The following is a 26,132-nucleotide window of genomic DNA, read 5'->3' on the forward strand; positions in this document are numbered from 1 at the left end:
ACACAAGTTTACGCAGGTTTTCCAAACACACACCACAAGCTGTTTAACTAGCAGTTTCCCCTACCAATTTCTCTCTATTGTCATAAATACAGCTAAGGTATAAAAAATTATTTATATAGCAATGGAAAACACAGTTTGCATGACCCAAACAAGTATTTCCTTATTTTTTTTAAATAAAGCAGACCCATATCCACAATTTCCACAGCATATGATAGATAACCAATCCAGGCCTCAGGACGATGTTTGCTTCCTGTGATTCCCTTTTGGTATCTAGAGGGCAGAGATATCTAGAGATTCCATGGAACACATTACTGGTGAGTTTGAGAGATCAGATTGATCTAAATTTCTCAAAACAACAAGGGTGTTTTGGGTCAACCCACTATAGAGTAAGGCCTGCGTCACAACATTTAGAATTGGATCTGAACTTACCCAAAGTTCTGAATAGCTGAGATCTCGTGTTCAGATTCAGGCCTATCTGAATATATTCCTCTCTTTAGGTTACCATCACCATTACGCAGGTCTCATAATAGGTGAGATAAAAAACAATGTTTCATAATTCAATTAAGACAGCTTTAGAAATTGCAAGGGTAGGAACAATTCAGAATTCCTCTCCATAGCTCTAGTTCAGCCAAGCATTTATTTGAGCATGAGATTAAGTCCATCCATATTCAGCAAAACGCGTACGTTTGTGCTTTACAGTAAGTGCCACTGATGTAAATGGGACTTAAGCACATGCTTAAGTACTTTACTGAACAGAGGCTGATCAGAAGCAGAACTACCAAATTCAAATAATCCATTTGTCTCCTACAGGAGGACTAGTGAATCCCCATTCTTCTTACTTAATGTACGGGTGGAACATATCCCCTTTTGCATTTGGTGTTGCAAGTCAGCTCATATTTACCCAAACCAGTCAGCCTTCATTAACATTACACAAATGTCTTTACTCCATACTACCTAGCTATTGCCAGGATGAGTAAAAGATCTAGTACTTTGCTCATTACTTGAGATGGAGACAATTCTCTGAGTGAACTAACCCACATTTATTATTTATTTATATCAGTACTAGCCAGTCCTGTCATGGACACCTTTCTAGGATCAAAGTGTATCAAGCCCAGCAGACTTTAAAGGTCCCACTGAATACACATCTAATAAACTATCTACCAGTCTCTCTGACCCTAGACCTATCCTAGAACTACGCCTTTTCCAGGCACCTTTGTTAAATATAACAAAACTGGTTCTGAAGAAGATGGAGACTTAGTTCTTGCATTCAATAAAATCTTAAATCCTATAGGATTCACTTAGGGTTCAACCCTTAGAAATGTAGCCTCAAATCACACCCAGGTGAATGCTAGCAGACACATCAGTTTAACCTGATGTAATATACACGCCTCTTTATCTAGCCAGCATTAAAAGAGACAGTCAAATACTTACCTCCTGCACACTCTGAATATTTTACAGTTAACAGACATATTCCTTTCAGTGTAACATGCAGGGAAACTTTGAAATTATGATTAAGGCAAATGATTTACAGTAGATGAAGCTCCACCTCTTCTAGCCTGAAAGGTCTAATGTAGAAGATCCAAATTCTGCCCTGATTTACAACCTCTGCAACTTTACACAAGTCAGTGGAATTACTCCAGATTTAGGGTCTGATCCTGCTCCCACTGACTTTAACGCTTAGGATCAAGCCCTTACACTGGTAGAAATAGAGCAGAATTTGTCAGCTCGTCCATTTCTTCCACAGAAATCTCTCTTGTATTTCATCCCCAAAGGTATAAGGGTTGTCATAAGCTGTGTTGGTGGCCTGTTTCCATTCTTTTGACAAGAACCCATGCCTGAAAGTCTGCATCAGGGAATGACTGACTGACTGACGATATCTCACCCACCCTCTCCTCTCACACTTTCATCATGTCTTGAAACTTACCCAAACCTACTGGAAAGTCTCTTAACAGAAAGAGCAGCATCTGACAGAAGGCTTCACAAGCTGAAGTTTTTATTGCAGCTGACCAAAAAAAAAACCAAAACCAAAAACAAGACAGAGCCCCACTGGACTACCCCCTTCCTAAACTAACTTTTGGAAGGCCTCATACTATGCACACAGATACCTCATACTATGCACACAGAGTGGTGGCTCTGTCTTGTTTTTTGTTTTTTTTTTGTTTTTTGTCAGCTGCAATAAAAACTCTCTATTTAACAAAGTTCTTAAGTACATCCTTAATTTTAATGGTATTTAAGCATGTATTTAAGTGTTTTGCTGAACAGAGACCTTATTGTTTCATTCCCCAACAAGTATTCTGCCACTACATTCTCCCTTCTTTGGATACGGATAACCAACACAGGTAACTTTTTCGTGTACTGCCAATTTTAATTTGGTGATCGCTCACACATTTGTCCCCAACAACCCAATCCCCCTTTTTTGTTCCAATATGCTATATGCTTGTACCATTTGCTTGTTAATCACTCTCATTTTACTCTGAATCATGCAAAGACAGAAGTTCTGTACTTCCATTGGCTTTTTAAGTGATTTTTTTCTGTTGCTGAGGGCTGCCTAACTCCCCCGCCAACCCAAATGTGGTCCCTATTTTCCCTCTTCCACTGTCTTAGTCTTTCCCAGCAAACCCCTTGCTCAACATTTTAGAAGTAGTCCAAGGCCTTGTCAAGGTAGGCCAGCTGTAATACAGGCACAATATGTACTCTCCGAGCCAGCAATATATCTGCAGCCATATAGATCAGATAATTTTGCAACTCTCAACCAAGTGGGTTTGAATTAACCCAAATTACTTCAGTCTATCCAGCCACCAGGCATTTTAACATACTGCACAACAGTCCCATTAAAATTTTGCTTTTCTATTGTGTTGCTGCCTTTAGCATTTTGTCAAGTTCCCCAACTTTCAATATCTAATTCCCTCCATGAGGATAAGAACTTCTTTGCAATCGGGAACTCAATGAAAACACCCTTCAGATGGGCATTAACCAGTCAATCAAGATTAGAAGTACCCTTATGTAACCTAATCCACTTCTTCGCACTCTTAACATCGGTCTCTTAGATATCACCACCAACATTTTAATTAAGGGATTCATTTACTCATGCTCCTTATTTGGGGTCTTGTAATTCTTGTACACTGACAACTCTCCTATGGGCAAACCAGCCTACTCAACCACCAACCTTACTGCCCTGGCAACTTGCTGGTTGAGCTGCCTCTAGCAAACAGACCTCTTGGCCTTCTGACTGCTTGATAGTACCTCCTTCACAAAAAGGAGATCCCCAGAATCATCCAAATTCCTGAGGTGACCTTGTGGGACTGAAGACTCAGTATGAGTTGTCAGCAGGACATCAGCCTTGAACTATGACTGAAGCTGTTTCAGCACGGCCCTGTCTCTAGGGTAGCTACTGTGGGGCTCATTTTTCTCCCAAATTATTGGCACTAGGTCCATCATGATATATGCTACAAAGCCTATATAGGTCTTCCAAACGTGCCTTACATTTTTCTCCAAGGAGAATTTTCATCTTCATGTAAATGCCATGATAACCGGGCAATTTATGCTCACTCGTGCAGCATGACTGTTATCTGACTTTAAATCCCTTGAATAGCTATCTACAGATGTCGACACAGCTTTACATTCCACACACCAGCTATCGAACACATCAGCGAAATTGTCCACTCCTGAAGAAACTTGTCAAGAACCAAGGATAATAGTCAGGTACAACCAGTTAACTTCTTCTCTCTTCCGGCACACAATCAAAAATGCTTAAGAAACATCACAGTCCATAGAGCTCTGCAAGTCCAATTACCAAAAAAACTAAATTCCCTGCCATACAAACCACAATTTTAGAAACTGCCTGAGGCAGGGAAAATATCCCTGGAGCTGATCAAAGTTTTTTGCATGAAAAGTTTTTCTATCCAAAAAATGGCATTTCCCCATGCCCCCAATAAAACAAACTTTTTGTGAAAAATTGCCATTATAAACAAAATTCATTTTTGCAAAATTGTATGGTTTTTTTTTTACCAAAATACTTACTGAAATGGTTTCCAAATATGAAAACAATTATATTAATTTACATTAAAAATATGGTGTAAAAAATCACAAAAAGCCCCAGTTCATTTTGACTGCTATGAAAAGGAAAAAACATGAAATTTTTTCACATAGTTGTTTCCTCATTTTTCAACCAGCTCTCATTATGCCAGCAAAGATAAAGAATTTGGAGGTGGGGCTGTGTCAATATAAATTACTTTCAGATGGCTTTCAGTTTACATGTTGAGATACCTACTGAAATTATGTACTGAGATTGCTACTATGATGTAAGAAAAATTAGTCTATAAAATTCCTTCTTACAAGAGAAAAACAAATGTTTTTTAAACTGTTTTAAGAGTTGGTATATGCCATGCCCAGAATATGCTTGTTTCCAAGGTGGGTTTCCAAGGTGAGAACGTATTAACTGCTGTGTATTTTTCACCTAATTATATTTTATGGACAAGGCAGCTTGATTACAAAAGTATGTTTACAAGAGTAATGGTTAACAGGATTTTCAGAAAGTGTTTGCTTCGGAATTATTACAAAGTGTATAGTTAATATAGCTCTATCAGACATGGTGCCGCCAAACATTTCTCACACACAATTAACGACTTGCTGATAAGATACTGACTGGTAGTAGTTGAGAATATTAAGAAAGTCTAACGTGTTTAGTAAAGAAAAGCAACAGAAACTGACATTCAAATATTATGCATTCATTCTATTCAGAGCACATTTTGATTGAGGAAGTCCTCGTTCAGGGTACTAATCTTTTGCTTCTAAGGAATGCTAATTGGCACAAATTGAGAGGGACAGTACTTCCTGGTATTTCCAGGTCTCAGATCTGCTTGTCAGCGTTAGGTCTAGTTAGTAACCAGAGATTCTGGATACCAGACTAGGAGTATTTTCCCCTCTAAATTAATTAAATAGAGGGGTGCCCTGGGAAAGAGAAAGTAAAAGGTAAATAATTTGTTTGACTCTGAACCAGAACAGTCATCCAATTTCATAAGTGACTATTAAAACATAGCTGTGAAAGACCTGGACGAGGGGACGTGTGTCTGGGTTTCCTGAAGGAGTTATCAAACATTAGGACCTTGTCTACGGTGAGCTTTTTCTTAAAATTTCCCATTGGTGCAAATCCAGCTGTGATAGCAATTGTGGGAGCTCTAGTGTAGACAAGGTGCCAGCCGCTGCTGAGACTTTTATATAGATTTGCTCTAAACAGGCTGGTAAAAGCAACAGTACCTTATCCACATTAGAACACATCTCCTCCTCCCTCTGCTGGAGTTGCTCCCGCAGCTGGAGTTGCACCAAGGGTAGCAAAATGGTGACAAATGTAGCAAAACCCCGGCAAGTTACAAAATCAAGGTTAAGGACTAATTCAAAAACATAACTCCCAGCCCCAGACATAACTCCCAGGTGCCTTCTTCTGTCATTTTTCCAGGTCAGATTTGAGCGCTACTAATAAGCACAAGTGTGGGGCTGAGTCTTGAATGCAGAAATACTTAACAACCCTTCACCTTCCTGACAAGAGGAATATGTGGAAAGATGGCCAAAAAAAAAAGAAAAAAGAAAGAAGTAGGGAATGCGAGAGAAAATTGGGTATTAAAAGTAACAGTCAAGGAACACTTAAGTGTTAAAAATAGATGAAGAGAAACATTGGTATCGATTCTTTCCCCTTCCATATAACAGAAAAAAGTACAAATGTCTTATTTAGAAGTTTGTTTGTAGTCTGGATTTGCCAGCATTACAGATAGCAGGTTTCTTTATTGCAACATCAATTTTTTATATTCATTTATCATTTTTGAAATGCTTATCTTTGGGATTTGAAAGAGCATCATTTGGTAACCACCCAGCATTCAGTCTAAAAAAACACTGCTTTTAACTCCTGATAACTGACTTTCTTGAACATTCAGAATTGTGTGACCATCCTCTGACAAAAAACAAAAACCTTCATGAGACAGAGCAGATAGCAGAAAAAAGGGGCTGGCATTTCAGAAGTACAATTATATTCAGAGAGCTCAACATAAAACCTCATGGATCACAACACATTAGTTCAATTATCAAGTTTCAAGTCCAATTACAAATATCCATGTGAAGATAATTATGATGCAGCTGTCAGTTCTCAGAAGGCCTACAGTACATAATTAATTGGACTCTTAATGGCCTATGGAATGAAGGGAAACATTATTAATGAATTTTTATAATATCCACATTAGAGAGAAAGTTATCTCCCCAAACACCAAAAGGACTATAAAATGCTCTTCTGCCAGAACATTAAGAACAATATTATAAGTACAGATACCGAATGCTAATTTTATAATTTGCCATCCCAATAATTATGCTCCAAAATACATGGTGATATCATATCAAAGAAGCATGACTAGATCTGAACTTCTAATTGTAAAGACCAAGCAACAAACCATAACAGTCTCAAGAGGAAAATCAAAGCCACATTAAGTTTAGAAGATGTTAAGATCCAGAGGAAATCCTGTTAAGATGGAATTTGAACACTCTCATGAAGATCTGTCTTTGTGAAAAACCCTGGGGAAATTTTATCTAGTTCCCAAATCCCCATCCTGTTTAGAATTTTCAAAATGAATACAGTCATTTTAATACAAAAGATGTTTAGCCCATTAACAAAAGTTGCACTCCATCTAAATGACTTTCACTGAATTCATTTTCACACTGTATATATCATTTAGAAACTTTCTGGACATAAGGGCCAAGATTTCCAAAAGCAATTACTGATTCCGCATGCCCAGTCTGAGACATCTGAAAGAGATGTAAAGGTTGCTGAATCCCCACCCATTGAATATCAGGGGCCCTTTAAAAGTGTCTCATTTAGGCACTGAAAAACTATGGCTATCAAAATCACTAAGTCTCTTTTCACAATCTTGTCCCTGGGCCTTCTGAATTGTGTTCAGATTAAGTATGCAACACTTTGATCGTACAAAGTTCATTTTACAAAACAGCAACATGGTTAGCTTGCCAACTAAATGGAGATGTTTCATAGATAGTCAGATACTCTAAGATGGAAAACCCAAACACCTGGACACAATAGATTACATTCTGAATTTCTTTTCCAGAATGAAATAAAATGTTATCCTACTATTAAAAACCAACAACAAATCCAGGACCGCTCCAATTAAAACTTCACAGCAAATGGGGGTTGGGAGTGATGATATTATTTTGATCACCGGTTCTGGACCACTGTTTGGAAAAGTCTACTTAGACTCATAGACTCATGGACTCGTAGGTCAGAAGGGACCAATATGATCATCTAGTCTGACCTCCTGCACAAAGCAGGCCACAGAACCCTACCCATCCACTTTTATAACAACCCCTAACACATGACTGAGTTATTGAAGTCCTCAAAATTGTGGTTTGAAGACCTCAAGCTGCAGAGAATCCACCAGCAAGTGACCCATGCCCTTGCCCCACGCTGCAGAGGAAGGCGAAAAAACCTCCAGGCCCCTGCCAATCCGCCCTGGAGGAAAATTCCTTCCCGACCCCAAATATGCGATCAGCTAAAAAACTGAGCCCTGGAGGCATGTGGGCAAGACTTTACCAGCCAGCACCCAGGAAAGAATTCTCTGCAGTAACTCAAAGATTCCCATCCCATCCAACATCCCCTCACAGACCATTGAGCAGACTTATCTGCTGATAATCCAAGATTCAATTGCCCAAATTAAACTATTCCCATCATATTCATCCCCTCCATATACTTATCAAGCTTAGTCTTAAAAAGCCAGATAAGTCTTTTGCCCCCCACTTACTTCCCTCGGAAGGGCTGTTCCAGAACTTCACTCCTCCCTAATGGTTAGAAACCTTCGTCTAATTTCAAAGTCTAAACTTCCTAATATCCAGTTTGTACCCATTTGTCCTTGTGCTACATTAGTACTAAGTTAAATAATTCCTCTCCCTCCCTAACTTAATCCCCTGAATATATTTATATAGAGCAAGCATATCCCCCCGCAGCCTTCTTTTGGCCAGGCATAAACAAGCCAAGCTCTTTGAGTCTCCTTTCATAAAGGCAGGTTTTTCCATTCCTCGGATCATTCCTAGTAGCCCGTCTCTGAACCTGTTCCAGTTTGAATTCATCCTTCTTTAAAACATGGGACACCAGAACTGCCACACAATATTCCAGGTGGGGGTCCTCACCAGCGGCCTTATAATAACGGTACTAACACCTCCTTATCCTTGCTGGAAATACCTCGCCTGATGCACCCTAAAACCGCATTTGCTTTTTTTTTTAAACGGCCATATCGCATTGGCGGCTCATAGACATCCTGCTATCAACCAATACCCCAAGGGGGGTCCTTCTCCTCCTTCTGTTGCTTCCAACTGATGCATCCCCAATGTATACTAAACTAAATTCTTATTATTTTAATCCCTAAGTTTGCAGTCCTGACCTTGCACTTTTTTTCACCACACTATTATATTTTTTTTATCCTATGTGTGACTCATTACTTATACTCCAGTTTTTACAAGGTGGTCCAGATCTTTCCTGTATCCCAGCTTTGTGTCATCCGCAAACTTTATTAGCACATTCCCGCTCTTTGTGCCAAGGTCAGTAATAAAAAGGTTAAATAAGATTGGTCCCAAAACCGATCCTTGAGGGACTCCACTAGTAACCTCCTTCCAGCCTGACAGTTCACCCTTCAGTACGACCCACTGGAGTCTCCCCTTGTCCGGAAAGCATTTGCACTGATCTTCCAAATGAGCATTGTTAGAAGGCAACAATCTTCCTCACATTGGGTTTGATCCTGCAATGCTCTGACCATCCTGTCATCGATCCGGCAAAGCACTAAGCATATGCTTAAACTTTAAGCATGTGTCCTTTTTCTTTAATGGGTCTATTCACATGCTCAAAGTTAAGCATGTGCTAAATGTGTTGCTGGATCTGGGGCAGGATACTCACCAGATCGAGGAATCAGGCCCATTATTGTGACAGCCATATCTCAAGACCCAGTAGAATGAGAAGTTGTAGGCCATTTGACAACCGGAATTCCTAGCTTTCTGAGGTCTCTATCTCAAGTTATTTATGTAAAAGTGACCATTAAAATCATACAACAAGTAAGATGGATAGTCCAAATGACAATTTTAAGATTCAGAATCTTGCAACCTATTGGGACAAAAAGAAGTGTTGTAAACAGTTGGAAAGCTTTCCATTGGTATACAGTATTGGTTTCTAGCCATGGTCATATGTGAAGAACGGCAAATTATCATCCTACTTGGTCTCTTGGGCTAAAAGACAAATATTTGGCACAGATTCAGTACTGAATATAGCAAACTCCAGATCTCAATCCCTGCACAGATTTGGTTTCAGTTAATATGCCGTCTGTTCTTGAAGGCAGAGTTAGAATTTGGCTGCAAAACATCCTCTAAGTACAGTCAAATTAAGCTCTCTGGTGTACCACAAAAATCACAGATAATTATTGTATGCATGTTCAGCACATGGAACGCCTGATGACATTAATGGGAATTCCAGCCATGGGCATAAGGGACATCCCTGAGTAATCTTCCATTTGTGGTTAAGGCACAGGCCTGGGACTCAGGTGATCTGGGTTCAATTCCCAGCTCTGCCTCAGATTTTTTGCATGTTTTTGGGCAAGTCACTTAATTGCTCTGTACCTCTGCACCCCATCTGTAAAATAGGAATAATACTTTCCCCTGCCCCATATCTATTTAGATATTAAGTTCTTTACGGCAGGGACTGTGTCTTACTTTGTGTTTTCACAGTGCCTAGCACACTGGGGTCCAGATTTCATTTGAGTACACTATGTGCTGCCATAATATACAATAATAAATCTTAATAATGGTTCTCCTTTTAGATATTCTTCTCAAAAACCAGCACAATAACCTCATTTGGCAGACAGTTTGACTGTGAACACAAAAAGAAATTCCATGTCAGTCTTATGGACAACTCCTAGCACCATTTCTTGTCTATTACTTCCAAGTTCTCAGTATTTTTCCTAGTCCTGTTCACTCAAGTCTTGCTAATTTTTAAAGGTATTGACTTAAAAGCAAAAGGAGAATGAACCCTGCAGCTGATCGTTTAAAGACACAGAAGCCAATGAACAAGACTTGGCAAATAACCAGTGATGGTACATTGCATTAAAACTAAGTAAAAATCTAAGTTACTATTCTTCCATAGCTACTATTCTTTGAGATGTGTGGCTCATGTCCATTCCATGCTAGGTGTGTAAGCACCTCATGCATCATTTTTCCCTTAGTGGTATCTGTTGGGCCGGCTCAAGTGCGCTCTGGAGCCATGCACTTGTGTGTCAGTATAAGGGGCACCACCAGCCCTGCACCCTCTCAGTTCCTTCTTGTTTGTAACTCCGACAGAGCAGTAGTAGGGTGGGTCACGGAACGGACATGAGCAACACATCTTGAAGAACAACAGTTACGGAAAGTTAGTAATTGTTTTTTCTTCGAGTGCTTGCTCATGTCCATTCCACGCTAGATGACTCACAAGCAGTACCATAGGAGGTGGGCTCGGAGTTTATGGATGTGCTGATGGCAACCCTGCTCTTCCAAAACTGATGTTGTCTCGGGCCTGTTGGGTAATGGCATAGTGGAACATGAAGGCATGCACAGAAGACCAGGTCACGGCTCTGCAGGTGCTCTGGATTGGGACCTCCACAAGAAATGCTGTTGACAAAGCTTGGGCTCTTGCAGAATGAGCAGTTATGATGGCTGGAGGCAGGATGTTCACCTGATCATAGCAAGCTGGAATACAGGTGGTTATCTAGGATGGGATCCTTTAGGTTGATCCAGGTAGCCCTCTCATCCTTTCTGCTTTTGCTACAAGGAGTTGTGTGGATTTGTGGAAGGGTTTAGTTCTCTCAAATTAAAACATCCAGTGAATAAAGCCATCATCCCTCAGAGGTCTTGTGAGATTTCGGGAAGAAGACAGGTAGGTCTGCCTGGTTGTTATGGAACTGTGACACCACTTTTGGCAGGAAGGCTGGATGGGGGCGCAGTTGGGCCTTGTCCTTGAAGAATACCATGTAAGGTTCTCAGAGACTCTTCTGGCCAAGGTGATCACCACCAAGACAGCAACCTTCCAGGAGAGAAATAGCAGGGAGCACAATGCTAATGGCTCATGGTGGGGAGGTGAGAGGCACATGAGCTTCGACAGGATCAGGTTTAAGTCCCATGGGGGAGGAGGTCCATTCGCAAACCTGAGGACAGAGTCTTTCCAACTCTTTGAGAAACTGGACCATTATTTTGTGGGAGAACACTGAGCTGCCATTCACTGGGGGCTGGAAGGCTGAGATTGCTGCCAAATACACCTTAATAGATGAGAGGGCCAGGCCCTGTTGTTTTAGGTGCAGCAAATAGTCCAAGATACACTTAAGGGAAGATTGAGATGGAGAGAGATCACATTCGGAAGCCCAACAAGCGAAACGTTTCCACTTGGCCAAGTACGTAGCCCTGGTGAAAGGCTTTCTACTACCTAGCAAGATCTGCTGAACCTGTTCTGAAAAGGCCTGTTCAGGCATGCAGCATTCATGTAGTTAGGTGCAGGGAGCGAGGTTCGGGTGAAGTAAGCAGCCGCGGTCTTGTGAAATCAGGTCCGGATTGAGTGGGAGCGAGAGTGGAGCTGCCACCGAGAGATCCAGGAGTGTGCCAAACCAATGCTGGTGCTATCAGGAGAACTCTTACCTTGTCCTGTTTGATTTTTTAGAAGAACCGTGTGAACCATGGGAGTTGGGGGAAAGGCGGGAGGTGGCCTGCCCATGAGATCAGGAAGGCAACAAGAGAGGGAGCTCGGGCTGTGCCCGTGCAGCTAAGAAAACTGATGACATTTTCTGTTCTGCCTGGTGCCAAACAAGTCCACCTGGGGAGGCCTCTACTTTTGGAAGATGAAGCCGGTGACCTCCGGGTGACGAGATCACTCGTGATGAGAGGAGAAGGATCTGCTGAGATGATACGCCAATACATTCTCTAAAGAGGATTCTTCTCTCGGTACCCAGGGTGGAGTAGTACCCACTTCTTCCTCCATGCGGTGGCAGGGTGCTGCGGACAAGTGGCGTGCCAGCAATAGGGACACTGGGATCAGGTAGGGCTTGCCCCTACCTGGTGCTGAGAAGGATCCTGATGCACCCTGTTCCCTCCTGCTTCCGGACGCCAGAGCTGATAGGTGCCCCATTGGGGTTGGTGGGAATGGAAGAAAGCGGGCGGTACGAAGGAACTGAGAAGGTATGGGGCTGGCAGTGGCCCTTATACTGGCATATAAGCATGCAGCTCCAGAGGGTACTAGAGCCAGCCCAACTGATACTGCTAAGGGAAAAATCTGCAGCAGTAGTGCACGCAGTGCTCACACCTGACATGAGCAAGCACTCAAAGAAGAAAACACTTTCCGTGAAGTGGGATTCATTCTGGTTAGTATATTTTGAAAAAATGGCTGCACTCTGTCCATATTCTTATACTGTGATGGGTTCCCTTATTTATTAGGAACACAAATGCATCCTGAAAATCTTAGTATGAATACCTCTTCTACCAACAGCCACTGACTGCTGGGCTACAGTAAGTGTCACAAGGTTTATGAGGGAGAGTCTATAATTTGAAAGAAATGGCAGCACAGATCTCTGCCCAACGCTCGCGAAAGGGACAGAGTGGTACAGTCAGTACTATTGGGAACAAAATTTCAAAAGCAAACTTGCTATTTGGTTAGCTGAACTATGAAAAGTAGGGCAGGAGACTGAACAATGTATATTTGCAGGGATTTGTTTTCACAATGTGTTTGGAGATTCAGTTGTTTCAGATTTCCCCCTGGCCCCCCTGAAATGCCAGTAATATTTCTTTTAAAGGCTAGTCCCAGACACTTAATAGCAACCAGCTTAAAAGGTGGTACAGTAATTCCAAAACCAGGAAACTATTGGTGGGGTTGTTTCTGAGAGGGAAGGGTCCATGGAAACTGCTGCTGAAGTTGGCAGGACAGGTTTACTTCATAGGAGAAAAAAATGTTCCTGTTATAAAACACTTCTCTTGTTAGCAAATGCTGTACACAAAGGGGCGGCTATACTTTGCTTACCTCACGTGTGACTCTTCCGTTGTTATCAAAGTCATACAGTGTGAAGGTCCATTCTTGCCTGTTATCTTCCTCTACAGACACATCACATTGCAATTCCTAAGAAACATGCAAAAAGCAACTGATTACCTAAAGCAAAAGGCGTGCTTGCCTAAGAGGCTCAGTTTCTCTGTAAAAAAGAAGCAGTTCTCTTTATTCCTTCCTTTCTCCTGGGGAGAGGCATTTAGGATTTGTTCTTTGTAAGCTTCTGTCCACTGCACTGGAGTCTCATGACATGAAGGTTCCTTTCCTAAAACCCTTGGGCTTAACTTCTTGGAACGAGACAGACACTTTCTACTTTTACTTGTACAAAATACAGAAGTATGAGAAAGCTGCCTGCTGAAGTTCTTAGAACAGAATATAAGATTCCCACTAAAAAAAAGTCAGAAAGAAAAACTCAACGTAACTCAGGGAGAAAATAAAGAGATGGCAGAAACAGACCCACAGTATGAGGCATCATGCCACTGAATCAGAAGTGGCCATTTATACAAAATGGACGGATGGTATTAACCCCCATTGGTAAAACTTGCTCTTGACACAGATACTTAATGTACATTATTAACTTTGGCAACCCTGGGTACCTCTTCAAGAAATTGAACTTGATTCGGAACGGAGAGGTAAGAATCCCTTACCACAGACTATATGCTGTTGCCTGATCCTTACTTTAGTTGTGCTCCTCCTAGTCAGAGAGTGACTTGAAGAAAGCCTACAACAATCAATGTATATAAAGAAAACCAGCAACACCACATCAAGAAAAAAAGATGCACTTTGACCTACTCCAGTCACCTGGTTGCAAACCTCTTGCTTTCTCTCGAGACCTGTGCAATCCCAGTCAACCAGAGTCACAAAAGGCAAGCAGAAAAGTTACAGCACAATTAAAATAAAAGCCACTGTATGTAAGTAAAATAAACAGCCCCAAATAGCTTCAGCATGATAGAGTTCAAAATACCTGGTTGATCTGCTGACTTGAAACCAATTCCCTACAGCAGTTAACAGTACCCCCATCCCCTGCTGAGTTCAAAGGCAGTCTTCTCTCTGTTGTAACAAGCCCGTCTGAAAGCTGCCAAGTGCCCCACACTCTACTGTGGAAACACAGTTTCATATTACACAAACATTCCCAGCCCCTTTAAAAGCCAAATCACATTCACCTCAGATTTAGACTTCTCTTCTTAACTCTTGCATTTCTGATTCTTTTATATCTGGTCATAAAATGAAAGATTTACCTTTCTCCCAGCCTGTAGCTTACAAGGTTAGAAAGCTTTGATACGGAGAACAAGGGAGAACTATCAATACTTGATTTCTTGCCACATATTAATAGTTCCCTGTCCCATACTGTCTACAATCTTTATGTGAGGATATGCCCTGCTTAGTTAATAGCACGGCAATCTTCCCTGCATTAGTCATGGAGCCCAGTATCAAGTGCTAACCTTTGTGGCATGCCAAGAACTACTTGGGAACAAACATAGTCTTTGCTGGTATGGTACAGTTCCAGATAAACTGGCACCAGGTGTCCACCAACATTCAAGCATAAGGACACTGTTAACTGTAATTTGTTGTGTCTTTCACATGTGTGAAATGTCCATTACTCAAGGTAGAGTATAAAATCTGCAGAGAGGAGAGGAGAGGACAGGAGAGGAGAGGAGAGGAGAGGAAGAAAGAAAGCTATATGTCAACATGACTAAGATCACAGGAATACTTGCATTTCTCATGGAAAAGCTGACCTTAAAACAGTAAAAAGTAATTTGCATAGGGCTACCAAACCTTCTCCAGAGAAGCAAATGAATGTTCCAGTAACAGTACAAGATGGCTAGATGGTCTTTCACATAATAATTGATGAATGCAAAGCTCATTAACATGATAGACTGACAGCTCTGAAAAGCAGAAGTTTGCCACGTCTCCTGGAGTACAGACAGATGAAATGCATCGGTACCAGTGTGCCTCCCTGTTCGCCAAGAAAGACAGACAACTCTCTAGCTGGATGACAGCATGTTTCAGTGCTCATATTTATTAAATCTCTCTCTTTATAAGCAAAACCTGCCAACTATGCACAATGTCTGGCAGTTTTATGATGTTTATAAGTCTACAAGGAAATAGGCCATCAGACAAATTCCCCTCAGATTTTTATTCTCCCTCCATCTAATCAGATGAATTGCCAATGTAGGTCCAGGTTATTTCCCTCTGGAGGCCCAGACATGAAAAACTGATGGCTAAGGCACCTTTAACAAATATCTTTTACACTAGGCAGATTTAACTGAATATGATCATCTACAAAAGCCAATACAAGGATTTGATAACATAGTGGGTGGCACATGAAGTTATATTTGAAAAACTCACAAGTACAGACCAATGTCAAATTCTCCTCACCATACACTCAGCTCCGACGGAGAACTCATCAACATTAGGCTTTATTTGACTTTAAAACAAAACTTGCTAACCAGCCCTTAGGGAACAATAGCCAGGCAAATAGGAAAATAGAGACTCAAGGCCAAATCAACCAGATGTACAATGCAATCAATGGGAATTGCATAGACAACTGATGGCTGTATTTGTCCCATAGGCTATTTATCTAACTTCTTTGTATCAGTATATTTCAATATTCGAAAACGAGGGACTTACTTCAAATTTTAGTTGTTTCCTGGAACTTGTACGTGTGTCACTTTCTTTCCCAGCTTTCTTTTCATCTCCACTGCAAACGCCATCTGTCTTCTCTGGAGGCAAAGCCACTGCAAAAAAGTATATTTAAGGGAAAAAGTTCATGACGGAATGTCAAAGTAGTCTTATATCACAACAAACCGGATTCCTTGGTTTCAAAAGTCTCAAAATCTTTAGGGTGAAACCTGATTTCAGCAAACTTGAATGGAAGTGATGCTATTATACTTGATTTACTCTTGTATCTATATACACCTATGAGCATTTCAATGGACACTCTTGTTGCAGATCCTCTTCAACAAACTCTGTATCAGGTTCAAGCAGAGCACTATGAGAATACAAATCTGCTAGAAATATTAATATGAACTAGTTGCATACTTTTGCCTACCATTTTTTAAAACAGTGGGGGTTCAACTTGCAAAAACATAGAATTCACCACAGCAAAAAATATAATTTAAGTTGAAATGAGCTTTCCATTCTATTCCAACCTCCCTCCTCATTTGCTCAAAAGTACTTTCTTATATTCTTCTTGGAATAACATTTTCCAAACTTAGTTGAAGCCACAGGATTATTTTTTTCCAAGAAGTTTCAGCAGTTTTTTGAATTATGCATTAAAAAAAGCAACGAAGAGTCCTGTGGCATCTTATAGACTAACAGATGTATTGGAGCATAAGCTTTCATGGCCGAAAGCGTATTCATCCATGAAAGCAAATGCTCCAATACATCTGTTAGTCTATAAGGTGCCACAAGACTTTGGTGCTTTTTACAGATCCAGACTAACACGGCTACCCCTCTGATGCATAAAAAAAAATTACACTTTTCTCGATTGTTCAGACTGAACTATTTGCACTTGTAAAAAGCTTTAAAGCTGGCACATTTCTGAGTCCTCACCAAGGAAGAAAACACAATACAAAAGCTTCTCATTCAAGTCTGCGGCACCTACTGAGAGGCAATTGGCACCACACAGGGTGAAGCTCCAGATGAAAACAATCAGTTCAATATTTTTAAAGTTATGAAATTTACAGTCCAATATTTAGCACTAGCCTCAGGTGCAATTTTGGACATGCAAATAATCTTGCTGGAAATTTTGTGCCCACAATTCATTGCAAGTGCAAATATTAGATATCTATGTTCTTGTTGGCACCTGTGCAACAAAAGGCAGTTTGAGGCTTTGGTGAGACTGTGCCTCTTACAGTTAGCATCCCTCCACTTGCATACTGGAATCTCTTTAACCAATACATTTACCCTTGGACCATTTAAGATCCCTTACTTAGGGATGCCTAAAGTTCTAACATCTCACTTATGTATTCTCTCAACAGAAGACAAGTTTGACAGAGTAGGAATGACCTCCCTCAATTTAGAGCCAGTCATTTAAAGGTGGACTGGCTAAAACAGCTCAGTAGCACTATGGTGGCTCTAAAGGTATTTAGTACTACTGAGATTCATCGCATTAACTACTTCAGGAGAACCAAGCTATTGTTTAAAGCATTATAACTGTGTTTTTCACTTTGTTCTTGGCATTTTCTTTAAAAAAAAACAAAACAGGAAAATTAATTGAAAAAATAGAATGACCCTTAACATAAAGTTAAAAGTTCAGATACTCCCAAAGCTAACGTTTCTACCACAACATGAACTCACCTGTATTGCACACATGTGGCAACTTCTCATCCTCGTTTCTTTGTTAAATTTGAATGCTATGTTTGGTTTTGAATACTGTGTTTTGTTTTCTTAAACTTATGGCATATTATAAAATATACCTGATTTACAGTGAAGACAAGTTAACAATGAGGTAGAAACCTTAACTTTTAGAATTTCCTGACAAGTATTTCACTTTTTTGCTTTAATGTTGTATTAATGCCAGCCTACACAGACATACACTCACTAAATTTATTATACACATACTCACACATGACACCTAGACTATGCTGATGATTGGCGCTCTATAAATATCTGAGACAGACAGAGACAGATAGGCAGTCATGATAATTAAGCAAATTAAGCCCAATCTTAGTTGGAATCTTTGGGCACTACTGAACTATAACAACTAATAATCATAAAGAGTTGTACAGTATTCTACTAAGTAATGTACAAGAACTGAAGACTCATTCTTCAGTGTAGCTTCCTCCAAAAACACAGTAGTGGAAAACATGGAAATGGAAACATGGAAAGCTAAGGTGCCATATCAGAAAAATGATAAACTATGGAAATACACAATTCAGATCACCAGAATAACTCTAACTCTGGTCCTGTAGCACCACCCTAAGAACAACCAGAATGGAGGGAGAACATGCACACTTGTTATCAGTGACTCTTAGTAATGACTAACCTTTTATGCTGACAGATTGCAAGCACCTCACTTACACTGATGAGTAGTTACTCACAACAGTAGCTCTGGTTAAGTCAATGGGACTACCTGTGTGAGTAACTGTCCACCAGTATGAATAACAGGCTCGTAATCTGGCCTCTAATGACTGTACACTGACATATTTAAACCGAACTGCCCCTATGTTATATCCTGTGACTTGGCTTCTTTAGAACCACAGACAGTCCACTGAAAAATACACTTTGCCATTTCAGATATTTTTTAATGGGATGTATTTGGAAAAAGACTTTTCCACTGGCCTTTTCCTCAAAAGTGAAGAGACAGCATCTCCCCAACATTCCTCTCAATGGACCAACGTGAACTCTCAAAAACACTTCCCTCTGATGGGTTTTTCTGCCAGAAGAATAAAGTGCCCTAATCTCATTCCAACACTATGCTCTTCCAAAGATGTGAATGGAAGGTCTGCTGCACATGTGCAAAGAGTATCAGAACTCCAATTCACTGGGTGGAGCTGAAAGGAGAACAGAGCCAAAAAGGACAGAATGAATTTCTGGTTTCAAGAACTATTCTTCCAGTGGTATGTTTAATAACCTTTCCAGATGTACAGTGTATATGTTCAGATAGGAAGATTTCACTTTAATGTACGATTTATGTAACAGGGAAAAATGTACTCTGATAAATTAGACTCCTCATAAACAAGAATTCACCATATTGTGGGAGGGGTGTGTGAAATTAACACGTTGGAAAATCTTTCCTTTGATCTTTGCTGACCATTGTCTCAGAATGATCACTGGTCTTGCAGCTCAAGGGAATTTTCCTTTGAAATCAGTTATTCATTTCTGAGCTCTCACACAATAGGGAGATAAGATAGTCTCCTCCTGATGTCATATTTCATTTGACAAAGAAAAATGGGGTGCAAATGACACTGCACGTGTCGAAAGCACGGCGAGGGGAAATATATGCATGTATCCAAGTAGTGTGTATGAGTGTGTGTGTACGCATATACATGCATACGCACGCACATATGAACTTTATGGTAACGTATTTGAATAATCATTCCTGTTGCGTTGTCTGAAATTAGAGCCCTATATTTCCTAATTTGCTGCTTCTTTCTTTCTTACTCTGGATTATTGGCGTGCTTTGGTGTCTGCCGCTCAGTTTTGTGAAGGAGATACACACATGCTGAACTTATTTATAAATAAAATGGGAATGTCTGCCTGGGACCATTCAAACTGGCAGCGTTGAAAAGAGAGATCCACTACTGAGCTGCATGCCAAGGTTCAGATATATTCACAATGTGAACTTCCACTCAGTCCTGCCAATGATATTAAACTAGACCAGACCAGATTGCTATCTCAAAGGAGGGGGGGAGAATTAATAGCTTCATGTTTCCAATGTCTGTGCCATCAGAAATTTGTCCATTTACAGTGTATCATTTGTGCATAAATATTCACTTACCTTCCCACTCACATAACAAGCCACCACAGAGGACACACTATGTACACATGTACAGTATATGGAAACACGCCCTTTCTATTGTGGGAATCCACAACTGGAAAAAAATATATTTTTATTACTTCTCACGGGGACCATATCCTTTAAAAAAAATTATGTTCTCTGTCAGAATACTGTGCGAGTTGAAATATTGCTATATTTCTTTAGAATATTATCTTTTCCTGTTCATTATTAACAGGCATGTATTCACTTCTATGACCTTAAGCCACCATAAAATGTTTCTGGACAATATTTGAGATTGGAAACAGAATAAAGGAAAAATATATTAACTTGGAAAAATTGTGAAATTCCGTTCTTTCATGAAAGACAAATTAGCTGACTTAAGTGTACTTGCAGATGTTTTCCTCCAAGGATCGTTAATTATTACCATCCAATTGCTCATAATTGTGAGACAGAGAGAGAGAAAGAGCGAGAGAGAGAGAGAGAGAGTGATTACTGTTTTAAAGATATGAGACTCATTTCTGCAGAACTAGGTTTTGTGTTCAAAGTTTTACTCATTTTCAACAATAGAAATAGACAATACCAATTTTTCTTTAAAAAACACCTTATAAATTACAAAACTATTTAAAGATGATTGATTTGTTCTTCACGTCATAGGCGCCAACCTCGTGGGTGCTCTGGAGCTGGAGCGCCCACAGGGAAAAAATGATGGGTGCTGAGCGCCCACCGGCAGTCCCTCTATCAGAATCTCCCCCTCCCTCCTCGCATCTCCTGCCCGCCACGATCTGCTGTTTTGCGAGGCATGCAGGAGGCTGGGGGGGGAGGGAGGAGGAGCAAGGATGTGGTGCACTCAGGGAAGGGGCTGAACGGGGTGGGAATAGGCAGGGTGGGGTGCAGCAGGAGCCGGAAGAGGTGGGGTGGGGTGGGCCTTGAGGGAGGGGTAGAGTGGGAGCAGGGTCTGGGACAGAGCCAGGGGGGCAAGCACCCCCCGGCATATTGTAAAGTTGGTACCTGTGCTTCATGTAACAGAAAGCATAGGACATTTCACTTCAAACAGGCTGGCTTTATTGTAATGGCCAAGGCATCACTCACACACATATGTCTTACAGCTTGGAACAGAAAGCTAATTAGAGCTGCATTCAACTTGAGGAGTGGGTGCTAAAACTTTCACTTCAGCTCAAGTGGCTTGTCACTTTAGATTTCTCATATCCAAACCCTTACTATGTGTTAAATTTTCAGAAGTCTACACCTCCATTTGAAATTTTTTTAGGGGTCTGCAAATTAAAAAAGGTTGAAACCATGCTGTGCTAAACTATCTGTTCAATCTTGTATTTAGCTGTCACTCTCTTAGTACCTTGCCCAGACCTGAAGAAAAGCTGTGTGTAGCTTGAAAGCTTGTCTCTCGCATCAACAGAAGTCAGTCCAATAAAGATATTACCTTACTCACCTTGTTTCTCTAATATCGTGGGACACATGGCTAACACAACACTGCATTCATACCTAAGAGACCACTCAAGATGAAGTGGTCTATTAACACCTCTTCAGACATAGGACACTTCATCTTGAATGGTCTTTTACAATACGTGTTAACTACTTATGCTAAACAATGTGCTCCATCTTCTATTTAGTTTTAGCACTCTGGATATGCCTACACTGCAATTAAAAACTCACTGGGAGCCAGAATATCTACACCGCAATTAAACAGCCCCTTAACCTGAGCCTGAGTCAGATGACACACTGTAATCCTGACTTTTGTCGTCAACCTCCTAACAAAGATGGCAGACTTCATCCCATGCCATATTGTTCCTACTGCACAGGAAACAGCTCTTTGAAAATATCTGTTGCTACCACAGATTACCAACAGCCATTGTATCAGACCACGGACCCCAGTTCATCTCCCGATTCTGGTGGGAATTTCTCAGACTCCTTGGCATTGAGTCCTTCATCCTACAGACTCACCTGCTATGCTATGCCTAATTTGCATACAACAATACAATGCATGCCTTGACCCAGCATAACCCAGTCTTTGCAAACTATGGTATTCACCCCTGCTTCCACCCAAACTTACCCATAAATTCTCCAGCATCAGCCATTAGTGACCCTCTCACCAACACTGGGAGCTCAAGGAACACTTGCAATCTGCCAAAGAGGCCTATAAACACCATATGGACCAAGACAATCAGGCCCCCAATCCAGGACACAGGAAACAACATGTGGCTCTTTGCCCAGAACCCTAAACCAAGCCACCCATCTGCCAAACTAGACTATCAATATCTGGGTTCCTCCAAGATTACAGAATGGGCAAACCCAGTGGCCTTCAGGACATAGTTGTTCACTTTTAAAGGCCTTCACTAAGAAACCACCCCCAAACTGCTGCAACCCGCCACCCATAACCGTTCACGGACAGGAGGAGCAGTTGGTCCACTGAATCCTCAACTGTCAGTGAGTTAGGGAAGGCTCCAGTACCTGGTTGGCTAGGAAGGCTATGGTCCAGATGAGTGGTCTTGGGAATTGGTAGGTAACATCCATGCCCCGGTCCTATTGCGAGAATTCCCTAGGAAGTACCCTGAGAAACCTGGCCCTGAGGCCCTTAGGAGGCCTGGGTGAGTAGCAGGGTATGGACAATCTAACAAGCACAGCTGGCCTCTAGTTGGCTTGAAGAGTCAGCAGACCAGCTCTTAAATCCAGCAGCAGCAGTTTAGCAGCTGCTCAAAGCCTTTGCCCATGGTTGCAAGAGATCCTGCCCCGGACCCAGTCTTGTGCCTGCCTTGCTTCACTTCAAGGCAACTCTGACCCTTGGCTCAGTATCTGGTCTCTGACCTCAGCTCTGACCTTTGGCTCCGATTCCTGACCAGCTCTGACCCTGGGCTCCTATTCCTAACTCTTGCTCCAATCACTAGACATGACAGTCCAAATCCTGGACTCTGACACCCCGCTTCCCCCTCACATGGGTCAGTGCTCTTTCCAGCAGGTACGCAGGGTTCAGTGTGCGGAAACTCCTCCCATCGAGAGCTACAGAGACTTAAAGTGCCACCTTTGTGGGCCGGTCTCTGTGAAGTAACACTGGGGCCTGCTCAGAGCACAAGCTGCAGCCTATTCTCTGTGCTCAGGTGAGCTCCCCAGGATCATATGGGAGCCTACGCAAATGGCACCCCCAGCTCCACCTACCTCTCCCCTTCTCAGTCCTTCAGATCCTGCTCCTCTCTCTTCTCCTTGGTCTGCCTCCGAGTCCCCTGCTTGACTCCTCCCAGTCCAGTTCTGCCCTCTCCTGTAGCTCTAGCTGACCCATCTCTCCCCACAGCCAGGGGGAGTGCTTCCAGGGAATGGGGGGGAATAGATGTGAGGGGGCAGTGATAGGCACTGTGGGGCAGGCTTGATGTGGTGGTGACCCACCAGACCCTTCCTGTAATCCACTGTTTGGGAAATACTGCAGTAGCGAGTTGTAAGGGAAAGAGGAGAGGAAGGCATGAGGGCTTAAGCAAAAGATGGAGATGAAGCAGGACTGCTAAGGAGTAATGTTAAAGTGGTAGTGCTAAGCACCAGAGTTGAAGTTCTGGACCATAATAAAGGACATACTGGGTCATCTAGCCTAGTATCCTAGCTTTCGACGGTGTCCGGGGCCAAATGCTTCAGAAGGAATGAACAGAACAAGGCCATTTTTGAGTGATCCACCCCCTGTCATCTAGTACCAGCTTCCAGCAGCCAGAGTCTTAGGGACACCCAGAGCATGGGGTTGCATCCCTGAACATCTTGGCTAATAGCCATTGATGGACCTACCCTTTATGAATTTATCTCGTCCTTTTTTTATCCCAGTTATACTCTTGTCCTTCACAATTTCCCACGGCAATGAGTTCTATAGTTTGACTGTACGTTGTACAAAGAAGTACTTCCTTTTGTTTGTTTTAAACCTGTTGCCTATTAATTTCATTGGGTGAAGCCCGGTTCTTGTGTTATATGATGGGGTAAATAACATTTCCTCCACACTATTCATGATTTTGTAGACTTCTATCATATTCCCCCTCAGTCATCTCTTTTCCAAGCTGAACAGTTCCAGACTTTTTAATCTCTCCTCATATAGAAGCTATTTCACACCAGAAGCTGTTTCACACCCCTAAGTATTTTTGTTGCCCTTCTCTCTACTTCTTCCAATTATTTTTCTTTTCAATTTTTTTTTGAGATGGTGCAACCAGAACTCCATTGCAGTACTCAAGGTGTGGGTGTACCATAGATTCATACAATGGCATTATGATACGTTCTGTCTTATTATCTATCCTTTTCCTGTTTCCTAGTATTCTGTGAGCTTTTTTTGACCACTGCTGCACATTGAACAGATGTTTTCAGAGAACTATCCACAATGACAAGATCTCTTTCTTGAGCGGCAACAGTTAATTCAGATCCCATCATTTTGTATGGAAAACATAATTCCAGCTATACAATGTGCGTTACTTTGCATTTATCAGCATAGAATGGCAATGAAATTCTGTTACCCAGTCACCCAGTTTTGTGAGATCCTTTTGTAGCTCTTTGCAGTCAACTTTGGACTTAAACTATCTTGACTAGTTTTGCATCATCTACTGCAAATTTCCCACTACTTTACTTACCCCTTTTTCCAGATCTTGATGAATATGTTGAACAGTACAGGTTCCAGTACTGATCCTTGGGGCACCCCACTATTTACCTCTCTCCACTGTTAACACTGACCATTTATTCTTACCCCTTGTTTCCTGTCTTTTAACAATTACTGATCCATGAGAGGACCTTCCCTCTTATCTGCTTACTTTGCTTAAGAGCCTCTGGTGAAGGACTTTGTCAAAGGCTTTCTGAAAGTCCAAGTACACTTTATTCACTGGATCACCATTGTCCATGTGTCTGTTGACCAGCTGAAATCAATAGCAAAACTCCAATTGACTTCAATAGGCTTAGGATTTTACCCCCAAGTTCCAGATACAGGAAAAGTGGGAGAAGAATCAGTCATATAGTCAGAATTTAAGCCAGAAGGGACCACAGATCACCTAGTTTGACCTCCCAGGTATTACAGGCTACCAACACCACCCAGCACCCACACACAAAATCCCTCAACCCAACAGTCCTTCAGAGTCAAGGACTGTCGGGACCCAAGGGATAGACAAGAGAACCTAATATGCCTTTTCAAGTCTCTAATTTCTTTTGCATTTCATAGCAAGTTTGACAAATATGACTGACAATCCTAGACCATAGCATAATGTCAATCATAACAACAGCCTAGTTTGAAAGTTCAGATTAAGAACTCCTTTGATCAGGCAATTACTTTCACATTCAAATTTCAATTTTTACATTCTTCTTGAATACATAAATGAAGAAACATCACCCCATGCCTCCACCGAGCACAGATTTTATATTTATACCACTGCACTGACTGAAATATATTTCTGAGATACTTAATCTTTGCTTCTCTTAAATTCTTCTCCCATACCTGTGGATAAACATCCACAGAGCAGAGCCAACATCCAAGCAACATTCCTGTTCTCTAGCCACGAGAGAAAGCACATGGGAAAACATGCTTGTGCTGGGTTGGTGCCAGAAGTGTGTGTTCAGCTCTCTTGGGTTGAAAACTGAAGCTGATGAATTAGACACACCCTTCAAAACAACAAAGATTAAGCTGCCACCTCTCATGCTTACTTCTGGGAAATTAATTGTCCCTCTCAAGTCTGGTAGGAAAAAGGCAGAATGCAATTTAGCAAGAGCTGCAACAGTGGCGCTTCACATTGGAGTGGGCTGAATAGTTCAGAAATTCAAGTTGTGTATATGGTGAGAAGCGATTTCATGCTATTTCATTGTCTAGTGGCTCTTGGACAAACATCAATGACAATGTTCAATTACACACCGGCAGGTTTAAAAAAGCCGCATGATGTTGTGAGACTAAGAATCCATTTCCTATTCAGAGGGGTTCATTAAGCGTGAAACATCTGTATATGACCAAAGTGGGGTAGTGGCTGCGGATGATATAGTTCTGATAGTTGGGAAAAAAATAAATAAATAAAAAGATGACAGTCTAAATTCCTTATAATCCTTCAGCCACTCGGTACCTATTTCCACTGACACGTCATCACTAGGAATTTCTGAATTGGAGTTCCCTTGAATGTCACTGGGGTCAAAGTATTTCCATGGATAAATAATAACCAAATGTATGGTTTTGTGCAACAATTAGCTGACAGTTTCTAGCCTGTTTTCATATCCCACAACAGTTTGATATAGCTGCATCTGATCTGAGTATTTCCAATTCTGGATACAGAATATCAGCAAGTTTCTGATTTTTTATTTTAAATGCAGAAATTTTTCCAGTGTCTCTATTTAAATAAAAACGATTTGCATAAAAGATGTCTAAGCATGTGGCAATCCAATTGCTCGCTATTGGCTGTCTCACTGCTCAAACATGCTGAGGCACCAAACCTGAATTCCTCACACTCTCTCCACTAAACAGTTTGCAGCATTTTACCTGATTCTGGTTTCTATTTCCCATTAGTTCCCCAACTCACTATATTTCAACAGCAACTGCCAGATTACCTGCTTTACCTGACCATCTTCACCCAACCTACTTTGATGTTCAGTTCTCAAGCGCCAGAATACCTT

At 41.3% G+C, this 26,132-nt stretch overlaps 1 protein-coding gene across 2 annotated transcripts in view; it reads right to left on the reverse strand.

Annotated features, from left to right (window-relative positions):
* The window catches only part of NKD1 (NKD inhibitor of Wnt signaling pathway 1), a 151,289-nt gene that overhangs the window by 13,793 nt on the left and 111,364 nt on the right, over positions 1–26,132 (reverse strand). The window contains exons 5-6 of one of the 2 annotated variants that reach the window (XM_032787840.2): positions 15,713–15,819; positions 13,061–13,156 (exon numbers count right to left, since the gene is read on the reverse strand). In XM_032787840.2, the coding sequence (XP_032643731.1) occupies positions 13,061–13,156; positions 15,713–15,819 (203 nt within the window). The remainder of the gene's footprint in view (positions 1–13,060; positions 13,157–15,712; positions 15,820–26,132) is intronic. The other variant, XM_032787841.1, reaches the window with a different exon arrangement.

This window comes from Chelonoidis abingdonii, chromosome 19 (assembly GCF_003597395.2).
Source record: "Chelonoidis abingdonii isolate Lonesome George chromosome 19, CheloAbing_2.0, whole genome shotgun sequence".
NCBI classification, from domain to species: domain Eukaryota; kingdom Metazoa; phylum Chordata; order Testudines; family Testudinidae; genus Chelonoidis; species Chelonoidis abingdonii.